The following is a 25,344-nucleotide window of genomic DNA, read 5'->3' as shown; positions in this document are numbered from 1 at the left end:
TAGATGAACGAGCAAATTGTTTCAACATAACATATCTGAAAGCAGTGATCAATATCAGCAACCAGTTGCAAAGCTTGAAAGAAAAATTGAGATTCAGAAGATAAGTAAACTGCTGAAAATAATTAAGCCTTGTTAAAAAAAAAAATGCACTATACATCATTTTTTCATTCCTAGTTGGCTTGTGTGGCACTACCACCATGCTAAATGGAATAGATTTTGAACAGATTTTGCAATGCAAAACTGGGCATCCAAGAGGCGATGTGGACCATCAGCAGCAGCAGAGTTGTACTCAACCACAATCTGTAACCTCGTGGCCTGGCAAATCCCCCACTCTATCATTACCATCAAGCCGGGGGATCGACCTAAAGGCCTGCTCGGGTCTGCAAAAAATAAAAACCCGACCAGTGCCCGACAGAACCACATCCAACCCAAGCCCAACCCGGCCGAGTCCATTCTTTCCCGCGTCTGACCCGACCATGAGTTAACTTGGCTTCTGATTTTCACTTTGTTGCTGATCTGCACAAGCTTAAAATAACTGTAACAAAACCAACTTTCTAGTTCAAAAATTAAATTCACATTGGAACCACTTACCTGTGATATAGTGTGTCCGACCCGGCCTGACACGAGCCTGAGTGCCAGACCCGGAAGTGCAACCTGACCCGACCCAAACTGACAGATGTCGACGGGTCCCGTTGGGTTCAGGTCAGGTAGCCGGCCTTTAGATCAACCCTGGTTCAATGAAGAGCGAATAGGATCCAGGGCAATTTGGCAAATTGGATCAAAAATTGGCTTAGTGGCAGGTGGCAGAGGGTGATGGTCGAGGGTTGTTTTTGCGAATGGTAGCCTGTGACCAATGGTCGGTGCAGGGACCCTTGCTGCTTGTCGTGTACATTAATTATTTAAGACGTGACTCTAGGAGGTATGATCAGTAAATTCGCAGATGATACGAAAATTGGTGGTGTTGCAAATCGTGAGGAGGAAAGCCTTCGATTACAGGACGATAGAGATGGGCTGGTAAGATGGGCAGAGCAGTGGCAAATGGAATTTAATCTTGAGAAGTGTGAGGTGATGCATTTTGGGGTGGTAGAGTCAGGAACCCTCACAAGGGTATGGGTCAAGTGCTGGAAAATGGGATTAGGATAAGTGCTCGATGGATGGCACAGATATGATGGGCCGAAGGGCCTGTTTCTGTGCTGTATAACTCTATGAAGGCATGCCAGGAGCAGCACCAGGCATACCTCAAAATGAGGCATCAACTTGGTGAAGCTACAACCCAGGCCTACTTGCATGCCAAACAGCATAAGCAGCATGCGATAGACAGAGCTAAGCAATCCCACAACCTACAGATCAGATCTAAGCTCTGCAGCCCTGACACATCCAGTCGTGAATGGTGGTGGACAATTAAACAACCAATTGGAGGAGGTGGCTCCACAAATATCCCCATCCTCAATGATGAGGGAGCCCAGCACATCAGTGCAAAAGATATGGCTGAAGCATTTGCAACTATCTTCAGCCAGAAGTGCCGAGTGGATGATCCATCTCGGCCTCCTCCTGAAGTCCCCAGCATCACAGATACAAGTCTTTAGCCAATTCGATTCACTCCTTGTGCTGTCAAGAAACGAATGAAGGCACTGGATACTGCAAAGGCCACGGACCATGGTAACATTCCGGTAATAGTATCGAAGACCTGTGCTCCAGAACTTGCTGCGACACTAGCCAACCTGTTCCAGGACAGCTACAGCACTGGCTTCTATCCAGCAATGTGGAAAATTGCCAATTACCATCCCATCAGTCTGCTCTCAATCATCAGTAAAGTGATGGAAGGGGTCATCAACAGTGCTATCAAGCGGCACTTGCTTAGCAATAACCTGCTCAGTGACGCTCAGTTTGGGGTCTGCCAGGGCCACTCAGCTCCTGACCTCATTACAGCCTTGGTTCAAACATGGACAAAAGATCTGAACTCAAGAGGTGAGGTGAGAGTGACTGCCCTCGACATCAAAACAGCATTTAACCAAGTATGGCATCAAGGAGCCCAAGCAAAACTGAAGTCAATGGGAATCAGGGGAAAAACTCTCCACTGATTGGAATCATACCTAGCCCAAAGAAAGATGGTTGTGGTTGTTACAGGTCAATCATCTCAGCTCCAGGACATCACTGCAGGAGTTCCTCAGAGTAGTGTCCTAGGCCTAAGCATCTTCAGCTGCTTCATCAATGACCTTCCTTCAATCATAAGGTCAGAAGTGGGGATGTTCGCTGATGATTGCACAATGTTCAGCACCGTTTGCGACTCAAGATGCTGAAGCAGTCCATGTGGAAATGCAGAAAGACCTGGACAATATCCACGCTTGGGCTGATAAGTGGCAAGTAACATTTGTGCCACACAAGTGCCAGGCAATGAACATCTCCAACAAGAAAATCTAACCATCTCCCCATGACATTCAGCATTACCATCGCTGAATCCCCCTATCAACATCCTGGGGGTTACCATTGACCAGAAACTGAACTGGAGTAGCCATATAAATACCGTGGCTACAAGAGCAGGTCAGAGGCTAGGAATCCTGCGGCGAATAACTCACCTCCTGACTCCCCAAAGCTTGTCCACCATCTGCAAGGCACAAGTCAGGAGTCTGATGGAATGCTCTCCACTTGCCTGGATGAGTACAGCTCCAACACTCAAGAAGCTTGACACCATCCAAGGACAAAGCAGCCCACTTGATTGGCACCCCATCTACAAACATTCACTCCCTCCACCACCGAGGCACAGTGGCAGCAATGTGTACCATCTACTGCAACAACGCAACAAGGCTACTCAGGCAGCACCTTCCAAACCTGCAACCTCTACCACCTAGAAGGATAAGGGCAGCAAATGCATAGGAACACCACCACCTGCAAGTTCTCCTCCAAGCCGCACACAATCCTGACTTGGAACTATGTCGCTGTTCCTTCACTGTCGCTGGGTAAAAATCCTGGAACTCCCTTCCTAACAGCACTGTGGGCATACTTACCCCACATGGTTTGCAGCAGTTCAAGAAGGCAGCTCACCACCACCTTCTCATGGGCAATCAGTGATGGGCAATAAATGCTGGCCAAGCCTCCGATGCCCACATCCCATGAAATGAAAAAAATTTGCTTTGCTTTTTTGAACTGATTTATTTTGCAGGGAAGAAAAAGGCGGACCAGCGTAAAAAAAAACACAAGAAAAAAAACTGGGGGGAAGAGGTTATGATCTAAGATTATTCAACTCAATGTTGAGTCTGGAAAGCTGCAAAGTGCCCAGTCATAAGATGAGGTGCTGTTCATTGGAACACTGTAGCAGGCCAAGAACAGAAAGACCAGAATAGCAGCAAGGTGGAGCATTGAAACGAGAAGCAATAGGAAGCTCAGGGTCGTACTTGAGGACTGAACAGAGCTGTTCTGCAAAGTGGTCCCCCAGGCTGCATTTAGTCTCCCCAATGTAGAGAAGATTACATTGTGAGCAGCGAATGTAGTATACTAAATTGAAAGAAGTACAAGTAAATCACTGTTTCACTTGGAAGGAGTGTTTGGAGTTTGGACAGTGAGAAGGGAGGAGGTATCCTGCCGGTTATCTAAAATATGAAGTTCCAGCTCCATTATTCCCGCGCCCCGCCCCCCCACAACCCCCAAGTAATTTTAGAGGCCCCACATTATGCCTAGGAATTAATCATTTTGTGTTCAAAATACTGTTTGTACCACTGCTTTAAATAGGTCATGTATTCAAGCAGAGCTGGGTACTTTCCCTTTTGTCCATGAAGAAATATTTCCTGTAACCTGTTGTTTGCTCTCTTCTAGATCAGACAAAAAGGATCACACACCCGTAATGAACAGAACGTGAGCTGTTATAAATGCGTGATTCGCCCTGTCCAATTTTCCTCTATGCGGCTACTTGCTCAATGTTTTATGCCCAGATGCTTAAATGTAAAACCCTGCTATCTTTAATCCACTTACCTGTTCATTTAATAGTGTTACTATATCTGCAACATCAGACTTCTGAAGATTCTCTTGTCCAATGATTTCAAAAATTGGAGGGTCATCTGGATATTGTTCTACATATGTGAATTGGATAGTTGCTTCAACAGCTGTTAAAAGACAATTATTGAATGTAATAAAATATTCAATATGTTACAGCACCTACAGGTAATTACATAACAGCACAAATTCAGGATTCAAATAAAATATACCTGTGCACAAGTTGTAATTATAGCAAAACTTATTAGCTTGTTTTGAAGAATGCAGCATCAGTGCAAAGCAGTTTCAGTCTCACAGTTAAACTAAACTTGATTTATGGAAATCCAATACTTTAGGAGTCATTGTTGTCCACTTTAGAACAAGATGTCAAAGTTCCGATACACTTAGTACAGTAATAGCGATAAAATTAAAGAGCAAAGAAGGCCATTTTTCTCATTGTGCCTTTGCCAGCTCCATATTGCCTTGTAATGAGGGACCCCCAACCCCAGAGCCGGCAAGCAACACTTACCGTTTTTCTTTCCATGCTTCCCGTGTGGCTACAGGCCCGCCAGCTGCTTGGCTCATTGCAGCGGCAGTAGGATAAGGCCCTTAATTGCCCACTTAGAGGCCTCAATTGGCAGCTGTGCAGGAAGGTTTTGCGGTCTCCCCCAGCACCATTCCACCCAATTACATGCTCTCCCTGCCTCTAAATCCACGGCGAGGGAAGAGCATAAAATTCCCTCGAATGGCACAGTTCTAAAGGTTTCAGGGACAGAGGGACCTGGGGGTGCATGTGCATAAAACACCTCAGGTGACAGGACATATTGAGAGAGTTGTTGGCAAAGCATATGGGATCTTGGGCTTCATAAATATAAGTATTGAGTACAAAAGCAGGCAGGTTATTGCTGAACCTTTATAAAGTTCTTGTTTGGCTCCAACTCGGGTATTGTGTCCAGTTCTGGTAACCACACGTCAGGAGGGTGCTTGAGAGGGTGCAGAGGAGATTTACCAGAATGATTCCAGAGATGAGAGATTTTAGGATTTTAGTTGCAACGTTTGGTTGGAGAAGCTGGGGCTGTTCTCCCTAGAGCAAGGAGATTGAGGAGAGATTTGATGCAGGTGTACAAGATTATGACAGGTTTGGATTAGGTCTTTCAGGAAAAACTGTTCCCATTAGCTGATGATACAAGGATTAGGGGTCACAGATTTAAAGTTTTGGGCAAGAGATACGGGGCAAAGTGAGGTCATTAGACCAGTAGTAATGACCTGGAACTTGCTGCCTACGAGGGTCGTTTTCAAAAGGAAATTGGATGGACGCTTGAAGGAAATAAACTTGCAGGTCTACAGAGACAGAACAGGGGGAATGGAACTGCCTGGGTTGCTCTTCAGACAGCCACCATAGACTCGATGGGCTGAATGGTCTCCTTCTACACTGAAAATGGCTGTTTGGCTATCTACTCTATTCCTATTTCTTGTGACTTTCAATATATTTCGACTCAATTTTTATAAACTTTTCTTAAATGTTGACCAATTTGGCTTAAATATAAAGACATGAATATACAATGATACAATTTTTTATAAATCCTATCATAGGTAATGGAAGGAGTTTGATGATTTTTTTAAAATGGCCAGTGTTAAATGTTGACAGCCGGACAAAGAATGTGCCCAAGACTACAGAATAAAAGTTTGGGTGAGCGAAGCAACATCGTAGTCAATATTGGAGAAGTAGTACTGTTTGAGCAACAGGTTTCTTTTATTACAACTAGCAAATCTCCCTCAGCACATTCAGTGAGTTGAGAGATAAGCCATTTTACAACAATTGAACTTTTAAGCCATGTAATATACAATGTATTATCAGCACACCAATTTTTGGTTACCAATATATCAAATTCTTTTTTAATTCTGTAAATATCACTCGTGTTTTGGGAATAAAATACTATACAGTTTTTGCAGAAAAACAAAGAGTGGCCTTGATTATACACTCCTGGATTATATTTAATTTTTGCCTTAGATTCTTTACAGTCAGATGGAATGAATATCTAGCAGTTTAGCAACAGGTATGGGTATATAAAGGTAGTGGAGAGAGAGAGAAGGGTCAAGGATATAGGGACTGGTTATGAGGTTGCTGAGCTATAGTAGCATTTGGAATGGCTCTGAGGTTTGACATTACTGCAAAGGGCAAAATCTGAGGTTTGGTAGCACTAGGAAGCAAAATGCAATTTGGTTTAATATTTTGATTTTTCATATTCCATTTGATTATGTTTCATATTTGAGAGCATTGCTTTTTTTTTGCATGCTCAGGAACTCAAAAATACTGTCTCTCTCAATAGGTTGGTCTCACTTTGAAAGCTGCATCCGACTTTACATACCATGAAATAGTTTTCAAAGCAAAAAAAAATCCATACATGAAAAATCATAGGAAACAGGAGCAGTACACCATTCGGCCCATTGAGTCTGCTCCACCAAACAGATCATGCTGTTCATCTACCTCTACATCATTTTTCCCCACTATCCCCATTTCCCTTGATGTCGTTAGTATTCAGAAATTCAGATTTCTGTCTTGAACATGCTCAACAATTGAGCTTCCACAGCCCTCTGGGGTAGAGAATTCCAAAGATTCACCACCCTATGAGGAAAGAAATTCCTCCTCATCTCAGTCTTAAAAGGGTCTGCCCTTATTCTGAGACTGTGTCCCCTTGTTCTGGACTCACCAGCCAGAGGAAACATCCTATCCACATCTACCCTGTCACGCCCTGTAAGAATTTTGTAAGTTTCACGGTGATCACCTCTCATTCTTCGAAACTCTAGAGAATACAATCCCAGTTTCTGCAATCTCTCCTCATGAGACAATCCCACCATCCCAGGGATTAGTCTGGTGAACCTCCGTTGCACTTCCTCCATAGCAAATATATCCTCCCTTAGATAAGGAGACCAAAACTGTACAAAATACTCCAGGTGCAGTCTCCCCAATGCTCCATACAATTGAAGCAATATATCTTTACCCCAGTACTCAAATCCCCTTGCAATGAAGGCCAACATACCATCTGCCTAATTGCTTGCTGCACCTGCATACTAGTTTTTAATAACTTGAACAAGGACACCCAGGTCTCTTTGGACATCAACACTTCTCCACCTCTCACCATTTAAGAAATAAAAAGATGGACATAGGTACAAATTGAAAATGAATACAACACAAGCTTGGATATTAATACCAGATCTGGAAACATAAGCTGACAAAACTTCTGACAAGTTAATTTGTATGGTGTAAGCTGCCATCTAGAGGTTTTGGGAAAGAACAGTGGATTGGGACAATGGATAGCTCTTTCAGAAAGCCCATATTCATCTTGGATTGAACTGCCTCCTTCTGCGCTGCCAAACTAGTCTAATGATTGCCATGAAACCATTGTCGATTGTTGTAAAAACCCATCTGGTTCACTAATGTCCTTTAGGGAAAGAAAATCTGCTGTCTTTACCTGGTCTGGTCTAAACGTGACTCCAGACCCACAGCGATGTGGTTGACTCTTACATGCCCTCTGAAATGGCCCAGCAAGCCACTCAGTTGTATCGAACCGCTACAAAGTCAATAAAAAAGAATGAATCCAGACGTTCAGTCTGGGCATCAACCGAGGCACTGGAAATGAAAACGGCAAACCCAGCCCTGTCGACCCTGCAAAGTCCCCCTGACCAACATCTGGGGGCTCGTGCCAAAGTTGGGAGAGCTGTCCCGCAGACTAATCAAGCAACAGCCGGACATAGTCATACTCGCAGAATCATACCCAATAGACAATGTCCCAGACACTGCCATCTCCATCCCTGGGTATGTCCTGTCCCACCGGCAGGACAGACCCAGCAGAGGTGGCGGCACAGTGGTTTACTCTCGGGAGGGAGTTGCCCTGGGAGTCCTCAACATCGACTCCGGGCCCCATGAAGTCTCATCGCATCAGCTCAAACACAGACAAGGAAACCTCCTGCTGATTACCACCTACAGCCCTCCCTCAGCTGATGAGTCAGTATTCCTCCATGTTGAACAGCACTTTGGAGGAAGCACTGAGGGGGGCAAGGGCACAGAATGTACTCTGGGTGGGGGGCTTCAATGTCCATCACCAAGAGTGGTTCGGCAGCACCATTACTGACTGAGCTGGCCGAATCCTAAAGGACATATGTATGTGGCAGGTGATGAGGGTACCAACACGAGGGAAAAACAAACTTGACCTCGTCCTCACCAATCTGCCTGCCGCAGATGCATCTGTCCATGACAGGATTGGTAGGAGTGACCACCGCACAGTGCTTGTGGAGACAAAGTCCCGCCTTCACATTGAGGATACCCTCCATCGTGTTGTGTGGCACTACCACTGTGCTAAATGGGATAGATTTCGAACAGATCTAGTAATGCAAAACTGGGCATCCATGAGGTGCTGTGGGCCATCAGCAGCAGAACTGTACTCAACCACAATCTGTAACCTCATGGCCCAGCATATCGCCCAATCTACCATTACCATCAAGCCAGGAGACCAACCCTGGTTCAATGAAGAGTGCAGGATGGCATGCCAGGAGCAGCACCAGGCAGACCTCAAAATGAGGCGTCAACCTGGTGAAGCTAAAAAAAGGACTATCTGCGTGTCAAACTGCATAAACAGCATGCGATAGACAGAGCTAAGCAATCCCATAACCAATGGATCAGATCTAAACTCTGCAGTCCTGCCACATCCAGCCGTGAACGGTGGTGGACAATTAAACAACTAACTGGAGGAGGTGACTCCACAAATATCCCCACCCTCAATTATGGGGGAGCCCAGCACATCAGTGCGAAAGATAAGGCTGAAGCATTTGCAACAATCTTCAGCCAGAAGTGCCGAGTTGATGATCCATCTCGGCCTCCTCCTGAACTCCCCAGCATCACAGATGCCAGACTTCAGCCAATTCGATTCACTCCGCGTGATATCAAGAAACGACTGAAGGCACTGGATACTGCGAAGGCTATGGGCCCTGACAATATTCCAGCAATAGTACTGAAGACCTGTGCTCCAGAACCTGCTGCGCCCCTAGACAAGCTGGTCCAGTATAGCTACAACACTGGCATCTACCCTGCAATGGGCAAAATTGCCCAGGTATGTCCTGTACACAAACAGCAGGACAAGTCCAACCCGGCCAATTACCGCCCCATCAGCCTACTCTCAATCATCAGTAAAGTGATGGAAGGTGTCATCAACAGTGCCATCAAGCGGCACTTGCTTAGCAATAACCTGTTCAGTGACGCTCAATTTGGGTTCTGCCAGGGCCACTCAGCTCCTGACCTCATTACAGCCTTGGCTTAAACATGGACAAAAGAACTGAATTCAAGAGGTGAGGGGAGAGTGACTGCCCTTTACATCAAGGCAGCGTTTGACCGAGTATGGCATCAAGAAGCCCTAGCAATACTGAGGTCAATGGGAATCAGGGGAAAACTCTCCGCTGGTTGGAGTCATACCTAGCGCAAAGGAACATGGCTGCGGTTGTTGGAGGTCAATCATCTGAGCTCCAGTACATCACTGCAGGAGTTCCTCAGGGTAGTATCCTAGGCGCAACCATCTTCAGCTGCTTCATCAATGACCTTCCTTCAATCATAAGGTCAGAAGTGGGGATGTTCGTTAATGATTGCACAATGTTCACCATTCGCAACTCCTCAGATACTGAAGCAGTCCGGGTAAAAATGCAGCAAGACCTGGACAATATCCAGTCTTGGGCTGATAAGTGGATGGGGTGCCAATCAAGCAGGCTGCTTTGTCCTGGATGGTGTCAAGCTTCTTGAGTGTTGTTGGAGCTGCACCCATCCAGGCAAGTGGAGAGTATTCCATCACACTCCTGACTTGTGCCTTGTAGATGGTGGACAATCTTTGAGGATTCAGGTGGTGAGTTACTCGCCACAGGATTCCTAGCTTCTGACCTGCTCTTGTAGCCACGGTATTTATATGGCTACTCCAGTTCAGTTTCTGATCAATGGTAGCCCCTAGGATGTTGATAATGGGGGATTCAGCGAGGGTATTGCCACTGAATGTCAAGGGGAGAAGGTCAGATTCTCTCTTGTTGGAGATTGTCATTGCCTGGAACTTGTGTGGCGCTGGTTGGAGTCATACCTAGCGCAAGGAAGATGGTTGCGGTTGTTGGAGGGCAATCATCTGATCTCCAGGACATCACTGCAGGAGTTCCTCAGGGTAGTGTCCTTGGCCCAACCATCTTCAGCTGTTTCAAACATTCACTCCCTCCACCACCAACGCACAGTGGCAGCAGTGCATATCATCTCCAAGATTAACTGCAGCAATGCACCAAGGCTCCTTAGACAACACCTTCCAAACCCACGACCTCTACCAACTAGAAGACCAAAGGCAGCAAATGCATGGGAACACCACCACCTGCAAGTTCCCCTCCAAGCCACACACCATCCTGACCTGGAACTAGACTGCCGCTCCCTCATTGTCGCTGGGTCAAAATTCTGGAACTCCCTTCCTAACAGCACTGTGGGTGTACCTACCCCACATGGACTGCAGCGGTTCTAGAAGGCAGCTCACCACCACCTTCTCAAGGGCAATTAGTGATGGGCAAGAAATGCTGGCCTGGCCAGCGACGCCCACATCCCATGAATGAATAAAAAAAAGTTCTGCGATTTTGTTGGAACAGCTAAACTCGAGTTCAAAGAGTGATCAACACTTCATGACAGGTAAGTAGTATTTAGTAACTTTTGACAAGGGACATGATCCCAATTTACTGCAAATCAAGAGCAGTGAGTTCATGGATTTGGAGGCAACAAAATTAAGCCTCAGGGACATGGGATGTAAGAGGTTAAAATGAAGAAGGTAGATGCTGAAACGGAGATTAGTTTTTTCCTCTGCCTTTTTCATTACCTTTAGCAAGAGAGACAATGAACAATTGTTGCTAGAATTATCAGTTTCGTTCCATAATCAGCATGGTCATTTTTATACTAAAAGAAGCATATCCAAGTTTTGTTGTGTGAAAAGCTCAGGCAACATTCATCTTGTGGTTTATGAGCACAATATGCTAGAAATTTGTCTTTTTTTGTTCGTATCTTTTTCTCCAAATATTCTTCCTTGCCCAAAACTTTACACATAACACATTAGAAAGAATTTCTTTAGTCAGAGGGCGGTGAATCTGTGGAATCTCTACCCCATAGGGCTGTGGAAGCTCAATCATTGAGCATGTTCAAGACAAAAAAGGATAGATTTCTGAATACGAATGACATCAAGGGTTATGGGGATAGTGGGGATAAATGATGTAGAGTAGATTATCAGCCATGATCTGTTTGGATGGCAGAGCAGGCTTGCTGGGCTGAATGGCCTACTCCTGCTCCTATTTTCTATGATCCTGCAAGGCCTCAACTGAGTGTTTTTAGTGTAGAGAAGGTGGATAAGAGAGATAAAAACAAGAAATGCTGAAAATACTCAGCAGGTCTGGCAGCATCTGTGGAGAGAGAAGCAGGGTTAACGTTTCAGGTCAGTGACCCTTCTTCAGAACGAGCAGATATTAGAAATGTGAAATGTTTTAAGCAAGTGGGGCAAGAGATAACAAAGGAGAAGGTCACAGAGAATAACCAACCAGAAGGTCATGGTGCAAAGGCAAACAATATGTTCATAGTCTGTTGAAAGACAAAGCATTAATACAGATAAGGTGTTAATGGACTGAAAACTGAACAGCCACATGAAAAAAACAGTGGGTAGGCAAACTGAACAAACCAAATTAAAATAAACACAAAAAAACATAAAAAGAAAAAGTAATAAAAAATAAAAAATGGAGGGCCCGTCATGCTCTGAAATTATTGAACTCAGTGTTCAGTCCGGCAGGCTGTAGTGTGCCTAATCGGTAAATGAGATGCTGTTCTTCGAGCTTGCGTTGATGTTCACTGGAACACTGCAGAAATCCCAGGACAGAGATGTGAGCATGAGAGCAGGGGGGAGTGTTGAAATGGCACTTTACTAATGTTTTGTCTCTCAACACACCATTAAGCATTCGCAGTATTTTGCTTTTATTTTAGTGGGTAAGAGAGATATGGGTTCAACTGCTCTATGTGCTGTGCAGTCCCTCCCCATACTACTATTACGACCACAATATCATCATGTATTTAGATAGAACCTTTAATGTAATAAAATACCCCTTTTTGCAGCGGCAACAGGGAGAGCAAGGTGGCAGCTGGGTAAGTAAGTCCTAAATATTTGGGCAGCGGCTGAACCCGAGACACTACACCTGTCGTGACTCCCACCCGCCCTCCTCCTCTAACCAAAAAAAAAAGGACTCGGTGGTGTGCAGATAAGGTAAGGCCTTTTGTATTTATTTTTTTTTCGTGTGATTGGTAAAAACTTTTCGTTCCTTTTTCATTTATCTAAGTTAAGACTAAGTTAAGCTTAAGATTAAAAATGGCAGGAGATCTCAGACCCGTGTTATGCTCCTCTTGCTCAATGTGGGAGCTCAGGGACACGGCTGATGTCCCTGACTCCTTCACGTGCTGGAAGTGTGTCCAGCTGCAGCTCTTGTTAGACCGCATGACGGCTCTGGAGCTGCGGATGGACTCACTTTGGAGCATCCGCGATGCTGAGGAGGTCGTGGATAGCACGTTTAGCGAATTGGTCACACCGCAGATTAGGATTGCTGAGGGAGACAGGGAATGGGTGACCAAAAGGCAGAGAAAGAGCAGGAAGGCAGTGCAGGTGTCCCCTGCGGTCATCTCCCTCCAAAACAGGTATACCGTTTTGGATACTGTTGAGGGAGATGGCTCACCAGGGGAAGGCAGCAGTAGCCAGGTTCATGGCAACGTGGCTGGCTCTGCTGTTCGGAAGGGTGGGAAAAAGAGTGGAAGGGCTATAGTCATAGGGGATTCGATTGTAAGGGGAGTAGATAGGCGGTTCTGTGGTCGAAAACAAGACTCCCGAATGGTATGTTGCCTCCCAGGTGCACGGGTCAGGGATGTCTCAGATCGGCTGCAGAACATTCTGAAAGGGGAGGGTGAACAGCCAGTTGTCGTTGTGCACATAGGCACCAATGATATAGGTAAAAAGCGGGATGAGGTCCTACAAGCAGAATTTAGGGAGTTAGGAGCCAAGTTAAAAAGTAGGACCTCAGAGGTAGTAATCTCAGGATTGCTACCAGTGCCACGTGATAGTCAGAGTAGAAATGAAAGAATAGTCAGGATGAATGCGTGGCTTGAGAGATGGTGCAGGAGGGAGGGGTTCAGATTTTTGGGACATTGGGACCGGTTCTGGGGGAGGTGGGACTATTACAAATTGGACGGTCTACACCTGGGCCGGACTGGAACCAATGTCCTTGGGGGTGCTTTTGCTAACGCTGTTGGGGAGGGTTTAAACTAATGTGGCAGGGGGATGGGAACCAAATGAGGAGGTCAGTGGACAGTAAGGAGGTAGTAACTAAAGCCTGTAAGGAACTAGATAATGAAGTCAGCGTGACTAAGGGGAAGAGTAGGCAGGGAGCAGATGATGAACGCAAAGGGACTGGTGGTCCGAGGTGCATTTGTTTTAATGCAAGGTGTGTAGTAGGTAAGGCAGATGAACTTAGCGCTTGGATTAGTACCTGGGAGTATGATGTTATTGCTATTACTGAGACTTGGTTGAGGGAAGGGCATGATGAGCAACTAAATATCCCAGGATATCGATGCTTCAGGCGGGATAGAGAGGGAGGTAAAAGGGGTGGAGGAGTTGCATTGCTGGTCAACGAGGATATCACAGCTGTGCTGAAGGAGGGCACTATGGAGGACTCGAGCAGTGAGGCAATATGGGCAGAACTCAGAAATAGGAAGGGTGCAGTAACAATGTTGGGGCTGTACTACAGGCCTCCCAACAGCGAGCGTGAGATAGAGGTACAAATATGTAAACAGATTATGGAAAGATGTAGGAGCAACAGGGTGGTGGTGATAGGAGATTTTAATTTTCCCAACATTGACTGGGATTCACTTAGTGTTAGAGGTCTAGATGGAGCAGAATTTGTAAGGAGCATCCAGGAGGGTTTTCTAGAGCAGTATGTAAATAGTCCAACTCGGGAAGGGGCCATACTGGACCTGGTGTTGGGGAATGAGCCCGGCCAGGTGGCTGAAGTTTCAGTAGGGGACTACTTTGGGAATAGTGATCACAATTCCGTAAGTTTTAGAATACTCATGGACAAAGTCAAGAGTGGTCCTAAAGGAAGAGTGCTAAATTGGGCGAAGGCCAACTATACCAAAATTCGGCAGGAGCTGGGGAATGTAGATTGGGAGCAGCTGTTTGAAGATAAATCCACATTTGATATGTGGGAGGCTTTTAAAGAGAGGTTGATTAGCGTGCAGGAGAGACATGTTCCTGTGAAAATGAGGGATAGAAATGGCAAGATTAGGGTACCATGGATGACAGGTGAAATTGTGAGACTAGCTAAGAGGAAAAAGGAAGCATACATAAGGTCGAGGAGGCTGAAGAAAGACGAAGCTTTGAAAGAATATCGGGAATGTAGGACCAATCTGAAACGAGGAATTAAGAGGGCTAAAAGGGGTCATGAAATATCTTTCGCAAACAGGGTTAAGGAAAATCCCAAAGCCTTTTATTCATATAACAGAAGCAAGAGGGTAACTAGAGAAAGGATTGGTCCACTCAAGGACAAAGGAGGAAAGTTATGCGTGGAGTCAGAGAAAATGGGTGAGATTCTAAACGAGTACTTTGCATCGGTATTCACCGAGGAAAGGGACATGAAGGATGTTGAGGTTAGGGACAGATGTTTGATTACTCTAGGTCAAGTCGGCATAAGGAGGGAAGAAGTGTTGGGTATTCTAAAAGGCATTAAGGTGGACAAGTCCCCAGGTCCGGATGGGATCTATCCCAGGTTACTGAGGGAAGCAAGAGAGGAAATAGCTGGGGCCTTAACAGATATCTTTGCAGCATCCTTAAACATGGGTGAGGTCCCGGAGGACTGGAGAATTGCTAATGTTGTCCCCTTGTTTAAGAAGGGTAGCAGGGATAATCCAGGTAATTATAGACCGGTGAGCGTGACGTCAGTGGTAGGGAAGCTGCTGGAGAAGATACTGAGGGATAGGATCTATTCCCATTTGGAAGAAAATGGGCTTATCAGTGATGGGCAACATGGTTTTGTGCAGGGAAGGTCATGTCTTACCAACTTAATAGAATTCTTTGAGGAAGTGACAAAGTTGATTGATGAGGGAAGGGCTGTAGATGTCATATACATGGACTTCAGTAAGGCGTTTGATAAGGTTCCCCATGGTAGGCTGATGGAGAAAGTGAAGTCGCATGGGGTCCAGGGTGTACTAGCTAGATGGATAAAGAACTGGCTGGGCAACAGGAGACAGAGTAGTAGTGGAAGGGAGTTTCTCAAAATGGAGTCTTGTGACCAGTGGTGTTCCACAGGGATCCATGCTGGGACCACTGTTGTTTGCGATATACATAAATGATTTGGAGGAAAGTATAGGTGGTCTGATTAGCAAGTTTGCAGACGACACTAAGATTGGTGGAGTAGCAGATAGTGAAGGGGACTGTCAGAGAATACAGCAGAATATAGATAGATTGGAGAGTTGGGCAGAGAAATGGCAGATGGAGTTCAATCAAGGCAAATGCGAGGTAATGCATTTTGGAAGATCCAATTCAAGAGTGAACTATACAGTAAATGGAAAAGTCCTGGGGAAAATTGATGTACAGAGAGATTTGGGTGTTCAGGTCCATTGTTCCCTGAAGGTGGCAACGCAGGTCAATAGAGTGGTCAAGAAGGCATACGGCATGCTTCCCTTCACCGGACGGGGTATTGAGTACAAGGGTTGGCAGGTCATGTTACAGTTGTATAAGACTTTGGTTCGGCCACATTTGGAATACTGCGTGCAGTTCTGGTCGCCACATTACCAAAAGGATGTAGATGCTTTGGAGAGGGTGCAGAGGAGGTTCACCAGGATGTTGCCTGGTATGGAGGGCGCTAGCTATGAAGAGAGTTTGAGTAGATTAGGATTATTTTCATTAGAAAGACGGAGGTTGAGGGGGGACCTGATTGAGGTGTACAAAATCATGAGAGGTATAGACAGGGTGGATAGCAAGAAGCTTTTTCCCCAGAGTGGGGGATTCAATTACTCGGGGTCACGAGTTCAAAGTGAGAGGGGAAAAGTTTAGGGGGGGGATATGCGTGGAAAGTTCTTTACGCAGAGGGTGGTGGGTGCCTGGAACGCGTTGCCAGTGGAGGTGGTAGACGCGGGCACGATAGCGTCTTTTAAGATGTATCTAGACAGATACATGAATGGGCAGGAAGCAAAGAGATACAGACCCTTAGAAAATAGGCGACATGTTTAGATAGAGGATCTGGATCGGCGCAGGCTTGGAGGGTCGAAGGGCCTCTTCCTGTGCTGTAATTTTCTTTGTTCTTTGTACTTAGGGCCCAGGTAGCTGAAGCCACTAGTGGCGGAATGATTAAAACCAGAGATGCACAAGAAGCCAGAATTAGAGCAGCACGCATATCTCGAGGGTTGCAGTGCTGGAGGAAATTACAAAGATAGGTAGGGACAGTGTCATAGAGAAATTTGGGCACGAGGATGAGAATGTTAAAATCAAGGCGCTGCTTAACTGGGAGGCAATGTAGCTCAGGAAGCACAGGGGTGATGGGTGAACAGGACTTAGTGCAAGTTAAGACACGGGCAGTGGAATTTTGGATGACCTCAAGACTGAATAAGCAAAGACATTTTTTTCTCAAAATGTTATGAATGGGAAAAATACACAGCTGTACTTTGGAAAAGGTATATGCAAATGCATAAGAGCGCAAATTTTGTAAAACCTAGATTTACCATACATCCAACTTAATTTAACCAAAGGGACATGGCTATTTACTGTAATTCTATTTTTTGTTACCAATAATTAAACAAAAACTAATAGTCTCCAGAAGTTTCTCTTCCGTGAAGCAACTAAAATTCCTTTCAACATTCTCTTTAAAAGGTATTTATTGATTTGCTTGGCAATTTAAAATCAAAACTCTGTTAATTACATTGGAAAGAAAAGTATTGAAGCTCATCGCAAGAAAGGCAAGTCATCAGTCAAAAGACAGACATTTATTAATCTTTCCATTAATTATCTGCTATTTAAAATTTTGTGCACTTATTCAGTTCTTTACACTTCTCAATCGGCTACTACAATTATGGTACCAACAATGTTCATAAAATCAGATAAAACATGAGTTTATTTTTTTAAATTGCTGCTACTTATGCTACATTCTAAGAACATATTACAATGGCCCAGATTTTGCTGGGGTAGGGCATCTCACAATGCGTCCTGTTAGCGAGACATGCTCCACCTACTTTGAACTCACATCTTTCTCTAGTTTCTAACCTATCTCCTTTTACATGTTCTGCAAGCTCATCTTGTCCAGGAGTCCCACCTCCTGGTACCATGACAAAATTCTGATGAAACCGCTGAGCACCTTCCTTCCCATCCTGGTCTCATTCTCACTGACATTCTAAATGGTTCCCTCTTTTAGGCATTGTTCCTTTTCTTTTCAAAACTGCCACCACCCCACCTCTTCAGGTCTCCAACCCAAGCCCAAATGACAAACTCACTGACTGCGGTGCAATATCCATCCTCGTCCTTCTCGACCTCCCTGCAGCCTTTGACACGGTCAACCAACACATCTTCCTTCAAAACCTCTCTCCTGGTTTTTTATTATTCATTCAGGATGGACGTCGCTGGCTAGGACAGCATTTGTTTCCCATCTCTAATTGCCCTCGAGAAGGTGGTGGTAAACTCCTTCATTAAGCGCTGTAATCCTTGGGGTGTAGGTATACACACAGTGCTGTTAGGAAGGGAGTTCCAGGATTTTGACCCAGCGACAGTGAAGGAACGGGGATATATTTCCAAGTCAGGATGGTGTGTCGCTTGGAGGGGAACTTGCAGGTGGTGGCGTTCCCATGGATCTGCTGCCATTGTCCTTCTAGATGGTAGAGGTTGCGGATTTGGAAGGTGCTAAGGAGCCTTGGTGAGTAGTTGTAGTGCATCTTGGAGATGGTACACACTAATGCCACTATGCGTCGGTGACGGAGGGAGTGAATCTTTGTGGATTGGGTGCTGATCAAGCAGGCTGCTTTGTCCTGGATGGTGTCGAGCTTCTTCAGTGTTGTTGGAGCTGCATCCATCTGGGCAAGTGTAGAGTATTCCAAGACACTCCTGACTTGTGCCTTGTAGATGGTGGACAGGCTTTGGGGAATGCGGAGGCGAGTTACTCGCCTCAGGATTCCTAACCTCTGACCTGCTCTTGTAGCCATGGTATTTATATGGCTACTCCAGTTCAGTTTCTGGTCGATGATAACCCCCAGAATGTTGATAATGGGGGGGAATTCAGCGACTGTAATGCCACTGAATGTCAATGGGAGATGGTTAGATTCTCTTGCTTAAGATGGTCATTGCCTGGCATTTAAGTGGCAGGTAGCATTCGCGCCACACATCAGCCCAAGCCTGGCTATTGTCCAGGTCTTGCTGCATTTCTACACTGACTGCTTCAGTATCTGAGGAGTCCCAAATGGTGCTGAACATTGTGCAATCATCTGAGAACATCCCCACTTTTGACTTTATGATTGAAGGAAGGTCATTGATGAAGCAGCTGAAGACAGTTGGGCCTAGGACACTACCCTGAGGAATTCCTGCAGTGATTCCTGGAACCGAGATGATTGACCTCCAACCACCACAATCATCGTCCTTTGCATATGACACCAACCAGTGGAGACTTTTCCCCGATTCCCATTGACTTCAGTTTTGCTAGGGCTCCTTGATGCCATACTCAGTCAAATGCTGCCTTGATGTCAAGGGCAGCCACTCTCACCTAATCTCTGGCGTTCAGCTCTTTTGTCCATGTTTGACCAAGGCTGTAATGAGGTCAGAGCCGAGTGGCCCTAGCAGAACCCAAACTGAGCATCAGTGAACAGCTGTTGGCCAACTCCGTGGGACTGTCCCCATTTGATTTCACTTTTACCCATCTGATCATAGTCACAATATCTCTAGCAATGACTTTGTGTCCTGCCCCTGCAATATTACCTCTGGAGTCCCCCAGGATCCACCCTTGGCTGCCTCCTTCTTCACCTTGTTGTCCTATTTGACCATGCTAAGCTTCCAATCCATATTCCCTCTGTCACAAAGACTGTTTAATTCCCCCTATGTATCCCCCAGGGACCTCTGTCCCTGCACATCTGTTGCTGAAGCCATCATCCATTCCTCTAGATTAGACTATTCCAATGTTCTGCATAAACTTCAGCTCATCCAGAACTCTAGTGTCTGTATCCTATCTGACCCGAGGTTCTACTCACCCATTACCTCATCATGTGACTTACATTGACCCCTGGACCCCAATGCATAAATTTTCTTTTAAAAAAAGGGGTCGATAATATCGAGTTAAAATGGGACAAAAAACTGTAACAGATCAGCAAATACATGAAGGAATACAATAGGTCCTTATGCTGCTAGGATGCTGGAAATATCATCAGTCCAAACCAGTTACTCAAGGAAGGGAGGCAGTAGAGGTTGTAATCTTACAATAATAGTGTGCAATTTTGCAAACTTACTTTGGGGTGGGGCAGAGAAAGTATTTGTGTTGCTATGGCGTCTTCATGTATAAACTGAGTTCTGTATAGCTTCTGTTTGTTTTTTTGAGACGGTCCCTGATTTGAGGCTGGAGATTTCCAGGTTCTGGGAGGTGAAACCCAGGTTAGACAATCAAATAGTCCTGTGACCGAGAGAAAAACAAATAGCTTGTTTTTTTTTTAAACCAAGGATAGGTGACTGGAGGTTTTCATTTCAGTTTGTCAAGAAAACTCTACAGAGTGTTAAGCCAGCTAAAAGCTGTGTGTGTTTTTAAAAGAAGGCTGAGTTGTGAAGGACTTTGCAATGGTTACATAAGGTGACAGACTGAGAGCGGCAGGACTGTATGCCTCCAGAGATTCTGCTTCGAGTAGAAGCAGACTACAAAGCAACAGTTTGACTGCAGGAAAAGAAGCCTGGACTGAGGGCTGAACATTGCTGAATGACTTACGGCAGCTGTCTTTGTGACTGAAACAGTTATCCATGAAGTTACATTACCTGACCTGTTGTGAGAAAAACCACATAACTTCCTGAAGGTTGTGCAGTTTTGATGGAGGCAATATCAGTGGAGTTCGGATTGCAGAAAAACTGCCATCAAGTGGAAAACACGCTTGCATCTTGGAGACACAGGATCTGGAGATCTACTTCAAACGTTCTAAGACTTGAAGGACTTTGGGACTGTTTAAGCTATCTTGCAGATAGAACTGCCAAAGGATTTGTAAGGATTACCATTGTTGCACCTGCTAATTAATGTGCAACTAATGAGATATGTATATCCATCTTAATTTAATTGTTAGTTCATGATTAATTTAGGTTGGTTTTGGCTCGAGTGTTGAAGGAAAATTTATAAAAATGAAATCTTGTCCGTTTGGTTTTTGGTTCCTTGAATTGGACTCAGCCAGTGGATTTGATTCTTTCGTTTCCACGGGGATCATAACAGTATTTATTCTGAATCCTCAAAAGCTTTCAATTCTGTACAATCCATCATCAATTCTGTACAATCCATCAAACAGCAAATCATCTGCAGCAATTTGAACCAATAACCTCAAAAGATCGAGATGGATCTTTCTCAGTACTGTTCCATTTTTCATCTATTACAAGTGGCTGTATCAATTGACACTGCAACACTAGGGGAGCACTTCCCGCACATGTGTAGTGTCTGTGATATCATAATCAGCAACCTCTTAGGCAGCATTGTTTGAAAACTTGCACACTGGGTGAGTGGGCAGCAATGTCACCATGCAAGCCTCCGGGCAATCGTCTGTGTGATAGCGCCGCTGCGTAGATTGAATTTGGAGCCGGTACTGGTAAATTACTCCTGACACTTTTGATGACATCACCACCTTTTTGTGATTGCACAAACTCTGCACATGCACAATTGAGACCTCTCAGTGTCAGGAGTTCCAGTAATTACAAATATGATATGAGTAATATATTACACAACCAATCAGGCTTTCCATTTTACACTTATACAGAATGAAAAGAAACTTAATGCAGTATTCAATGAAGTGCTGGAAAACATTATTTAACCAAATGCAGGCACTTACTTTCCTCATTTTCACCAGTGTCAGATGCTACCGTGATAGTGAAACTTGCAGGATTCTCCAATACCACTAGAAGAAAACTAAATGTTAGCACCCGCAGAAGAATGATCTAGATTAATACAACTTCCTTCAAAAAATACATTAGTATTCTAAAGGATGTGATAAGTGGACACTTCGATAATAATGATCTGACTGGGCATAGTCAACATGGATTTATGAATGGGAAATGATGCTTGCCGAACCTGTTGGGAGTTTTTTTGAGGATGTTACTAACAGAATTGATAAAGGGGAGTTGGTGGACATGGTCATAGAGTCATAGAGAGATACAGCACTGAAACAGGCCCTTCGGCCCACCGGGTCTGTGCCGACCATCAACCACCCGTTTTATACTAATCCTGCATTATTCCCGACCACATCCCCTCCTACATTAATCCCATATTCCCTACCATTCTCCTACCTACACTACGGGCAATTTACAATGGCCAATTTACCCATCAACCTGCAAGTCTTTTGTGGTGGGAGGAAACCGGAGTACCTGGCGGAAACCCATGCGGTCACAGGGAGAACTTGCAAACTCTACACAGGCAGTACCCAGAACCGAACCCGGGTCACTGGCGCTGTGAGGCTGCGGTGCTAACCACTGCGCCACTGTGTACTTGGATTTTTCAGAAGACTTTTGATAAAGTCCCCCATTAGAGGTTGGTTAGCAAAATTAAAGCATGTGGGATAGGTGGTAATATACTGGCATGGATTAAGGATTGGTTAACAGGCAGATAGCGGAGAGTAGGAATAAAAGGGTCATTCTCGCATTGGCAGGCTGTGACTAGTGGGGTACCGCAGGGATCAGTGCTTGGGTCCTAGCTGTACACAATATATATCAATGATTTGGATGTGGGGACCAAATGTAGTATTTCCAAGTTTGCAGATGACACAAAACTAGGTGGGAATGTGTGTTGTGAGGAAGATGCAAAGTAGCTTCAAGGGGATTTGGTCAGACCTAGTGAGTGGGCAAGGATGTGGCAGACAGAATATAATGTGGAAAAATGTGAGGTTATCCACTTTGGTAGGAGGAATATATGTGCAAAGTATTTCTTAAATGGCAAGAGATTAGAAAGTGGAGATGTACAAAGGGATCTGGGGGTCCTTGTCAATAAGTCACTGAAAGCTAAAGGTACAGCAAGCAATTAGGAAGGCTAATAGTATGTCAGGCTTTATTTATTTATTTATTTAGAGATACAGCACTGAAACAGGCTCTTCGGCCCACCGAGTCTGTGCCGACCATCAACCACCCATTTATAATAATCCGACAGTAATCTCATATTCCTACCACATCCCCACCTGTCCCTATATTCCCCTACCACCTACCTATACTAGGGGCAATTTATAATAGCCAATTTACCTATCAACCTGCAAGTCTTTTGGTGGTGGGAGGAAACCGGAGTACCCGGCAAAAACCCACGCAGACACAGGGAGAACTTGCAAACTCCACACAGACAGCACCCAGAATCGAACCCGGGTCCCTGGAGCTGTGAGGCTGCGGTGCTAACCACTGCGCCACTGTGCCGAGGATTTCAGTACAGGAATAGTGAAGTCTTGTTTCAGTTGTATAGAACCTTGGTTAGAGCACAATTGGAGTACTGTGTGCAGTTTTGGCCGCCTTACCTTAGGAAGGATATTAATGCCATAGAGGGAGTGCAACAAAGGTTCACCAGACCTGTTCCCGGGATGGCGGGACTGTCCTATGAAGAGAGATTGGGGAAGCTGGGCCTGTATTCTCTAGAGTTTCGAAAAATGAGAGGTGATCTCATTGAAACCTACAAAATACTTAAAGGAATAGACAGGGTAGATGCAGCTAAAATGCTTCCCCGGTTGGAGAGTCTAGAACCAGGGGACACAATTTCAAAATAAGGGGGAAGCCACTTAGGACAGAGATCAGGAGAAATTTCTTTACTCAGAGGGTTGTAAATCTTTGGAATTCTCTACCCCAGAGGGCTGTGGAAGCTCAGTCATTGAGATGTTTAAAGCAGAGTTTGACAAATTTCTAAATACAAATGACATAAGGGGATATGAGGATAGTGTGGGAAAAAGGCAGTGAAGTGCATGATCAGCCACGATCAGATTGAATGGCAGGGCAGACTCAATGGGCTGAATGGTCTACTCCTGCTCCTATGTTCCTATGTATGCTATTAAAACACAATTTAATACACATTTCTCTTTAGCTAAAGCAATAATTCCATCTAGCTGGAGAATCGTGAGTTAAATCAGCACTTTAGTAAATCTCCAGTTGCATTACACAATGCAGCAGAGGATACACTACAACAATAAGATGGTATAGTGGTTATGTTACTGGACTAGAACAAGAGCTCAAATCTCACCCTGACAGTTTGAAAACAGACGTTGGTATCAGTAAAAGTGACTGATGGTTTTAAGAATCTAGCTGGTTCACTAATGTCCTTTAGTGAAGGAAACCTGCTATCCTTACCCAGCCCGGCCTACATCGGACTCCAGTCCCACACCAATGTGGTTGACTCCTAAATGCTCTCTGAAGTGACCAAGCAAGCCACTCAATTCTGTCAAAATCACCAGTACAACTAAGAATGAGCAATAAATCATGGCCTTGCCAGCAACACAGACATCCTGAGAACAAATAATGATTCGTAAATACACCAAATGTTCTTCTCAATACAAGATTTTTTTTTTAACATCTGTTCATGTTTCTGAAAAAGCATGAATTTGTTTATATGTTCCTCTGCCGATGCATTTAATTATTTTCCTCAGACTTTTGAACGCTCAGTACTCTCAACAATATGATAGCAAAGTGTAAGCAGTGTTACGACTGCGGCGGGAGCAACACACTGTTAGGCGGTGGCGGAGTGGTATTATCACTGTACTAGTAACCCAGAGACCCAACGTATTTCTCTGGGGACATGGGTTCGAATCCCACCACAGCAGAAGGTGGAATTTGAATTTTAAAAAGCTGGTCAAATGATAGCCATGAAACCATTGTCGATTTTTATAAAAACCCATCTGGTTCACTAATGTCCTTTAGGGAAGGAAATCTGCTGTCCTTACCTGGTCTGGTCTACATGTGACTCCAGGCCCACAGCAATGTGGTTAACTCTTACATGCCCTCTGAAATGGCCCAGCAAGCCACTCAGTTGCATCTAAACGCTACGAAGTCAATAAAAAGGAATAAAACCGGACGGACCACCTGGCATCGACCTAGCCACCGTAAATGACAATGGCAAACCCAGCCCTGTCGACCCTGCAAAGTCCTCCTGACCAACATCTGGGGGCTTGTGCCAAAGTTGGGAGAGCTGTCCCACAGACTAGTCAAGCAACAGCCTGACATAGTCATACTCACGGAATCATACCTTACAGACAATGTCCCAGACACTGCCATCACCACCCCTGGGTATGTCCTGTCCCACCGGCAGGACAGACCCACCAGAGGTGGTGGCACAGTGGTATACAGAGGGGAGGGAGTTGCCCTGGGAGTCCTCAACATCGACTCCAGACCCCATCAAGTCTCATAGCATCAGGTCAAACATGGGCAAGGTAACCTCCTAATGATTACCACCTACTGCCGTCCCTCAGCAAATGACTCAGTACTCCTCCATGTTGAACACCACTTGGAGGAAGCACTGAGGGTGGCAAGGGCACAAAATGCACAAAATGTACTCTGGGTGGGGGACTTCAATGTCCATCACCAAGAGTGGCTCGGTAGCACCACTATTGACCGAGCTGGCCAAGTCCTAAAGGACATAGCTGCTAGACAGGGTCTGCGGCAGGTGGTGGGGGAACCAACACGAGGGAAAAACATATTTGACCTCATCCTCACCAATCTGCCTGCTGCAGATGCATGACAGGATTGGTAGGCGTGACCACCGCACAGTCCTTGTGGAGACAAAGTCCCGTCTTCACATTGAGGATACCCTCCATCGTGTTGTGTGGCACTATCACCGTGCTAAATGGGATAGATTTCGAACAGATCTAGTAATGCAAAACTGGGCATCCATGAGGCGCTGTGGGCCATCAGCAGCAGCAGAATTGTACTCAATCACAATCTGTAACCTCATGGCCCGGCATATCCACCACTCTACCATTACCATCAAGCCAGGAGACCAACCCTGGTTCAATGAAGAGTGCAAGAGGGCATGCCAGGAGCAGCACCAGGCATATCTCAAAATGAGGCGTCAACCTGGTGAAGCTACAACCCAGGACAACTTGCATGCAAAACTGCGTAAGCAGCATGCGATAGACAG

At 45.2% G+C, this 25,344-nt stretch overlaps 1 protein-coding gene across 1 annotated transcript in view; it reads right to left on the bottom strand.

The window, feature by feature from the left end:
* rwdd1 (RWD domain containing 1) overlaps positions 1-25,344 on the bottom strand; it is a 50,040-nt gene that overhangs the window by 6,477 nt on the left and 18,219 nt on the right. Inside the window, exons 2-4 of the mRNA XM_068028574.1 lie at positions 21,083-21,148; positions 3,944-4,097; positions 343-535 (exon numbers count right to left, since the gene is read on the bottom strand). Of these exons, the coding sequence (XP_067884675.1) occupies positions 343-535; positions 3,944-4,097; positions 21,083-21,148 (413 nt within the window). The remainder of the gene's footprint in view (positions 1-342; positions 536-3,943; positions 4,098-21,082; positions 21,149-25,344) is intronic.

This window comes from Heterodontus francisci, chromosome 3 (assembly GCF_036365525.1).
Source record: "Heterodontus francisci isolate sHetFra1 chromosome 3, sHetFra1.hap1, whole genome shotgun sequence".
Classification (NCBI taxonomy): Eukaryota; Metazoa; Chordata; class Chondrichthyes; order Heterodontiformes; family Heterodontidae; genus Heterodontus; species Heterodontus francisci.
This window is presented reverse-complemented; position numbering and strand designations above follow the sequence as displayed.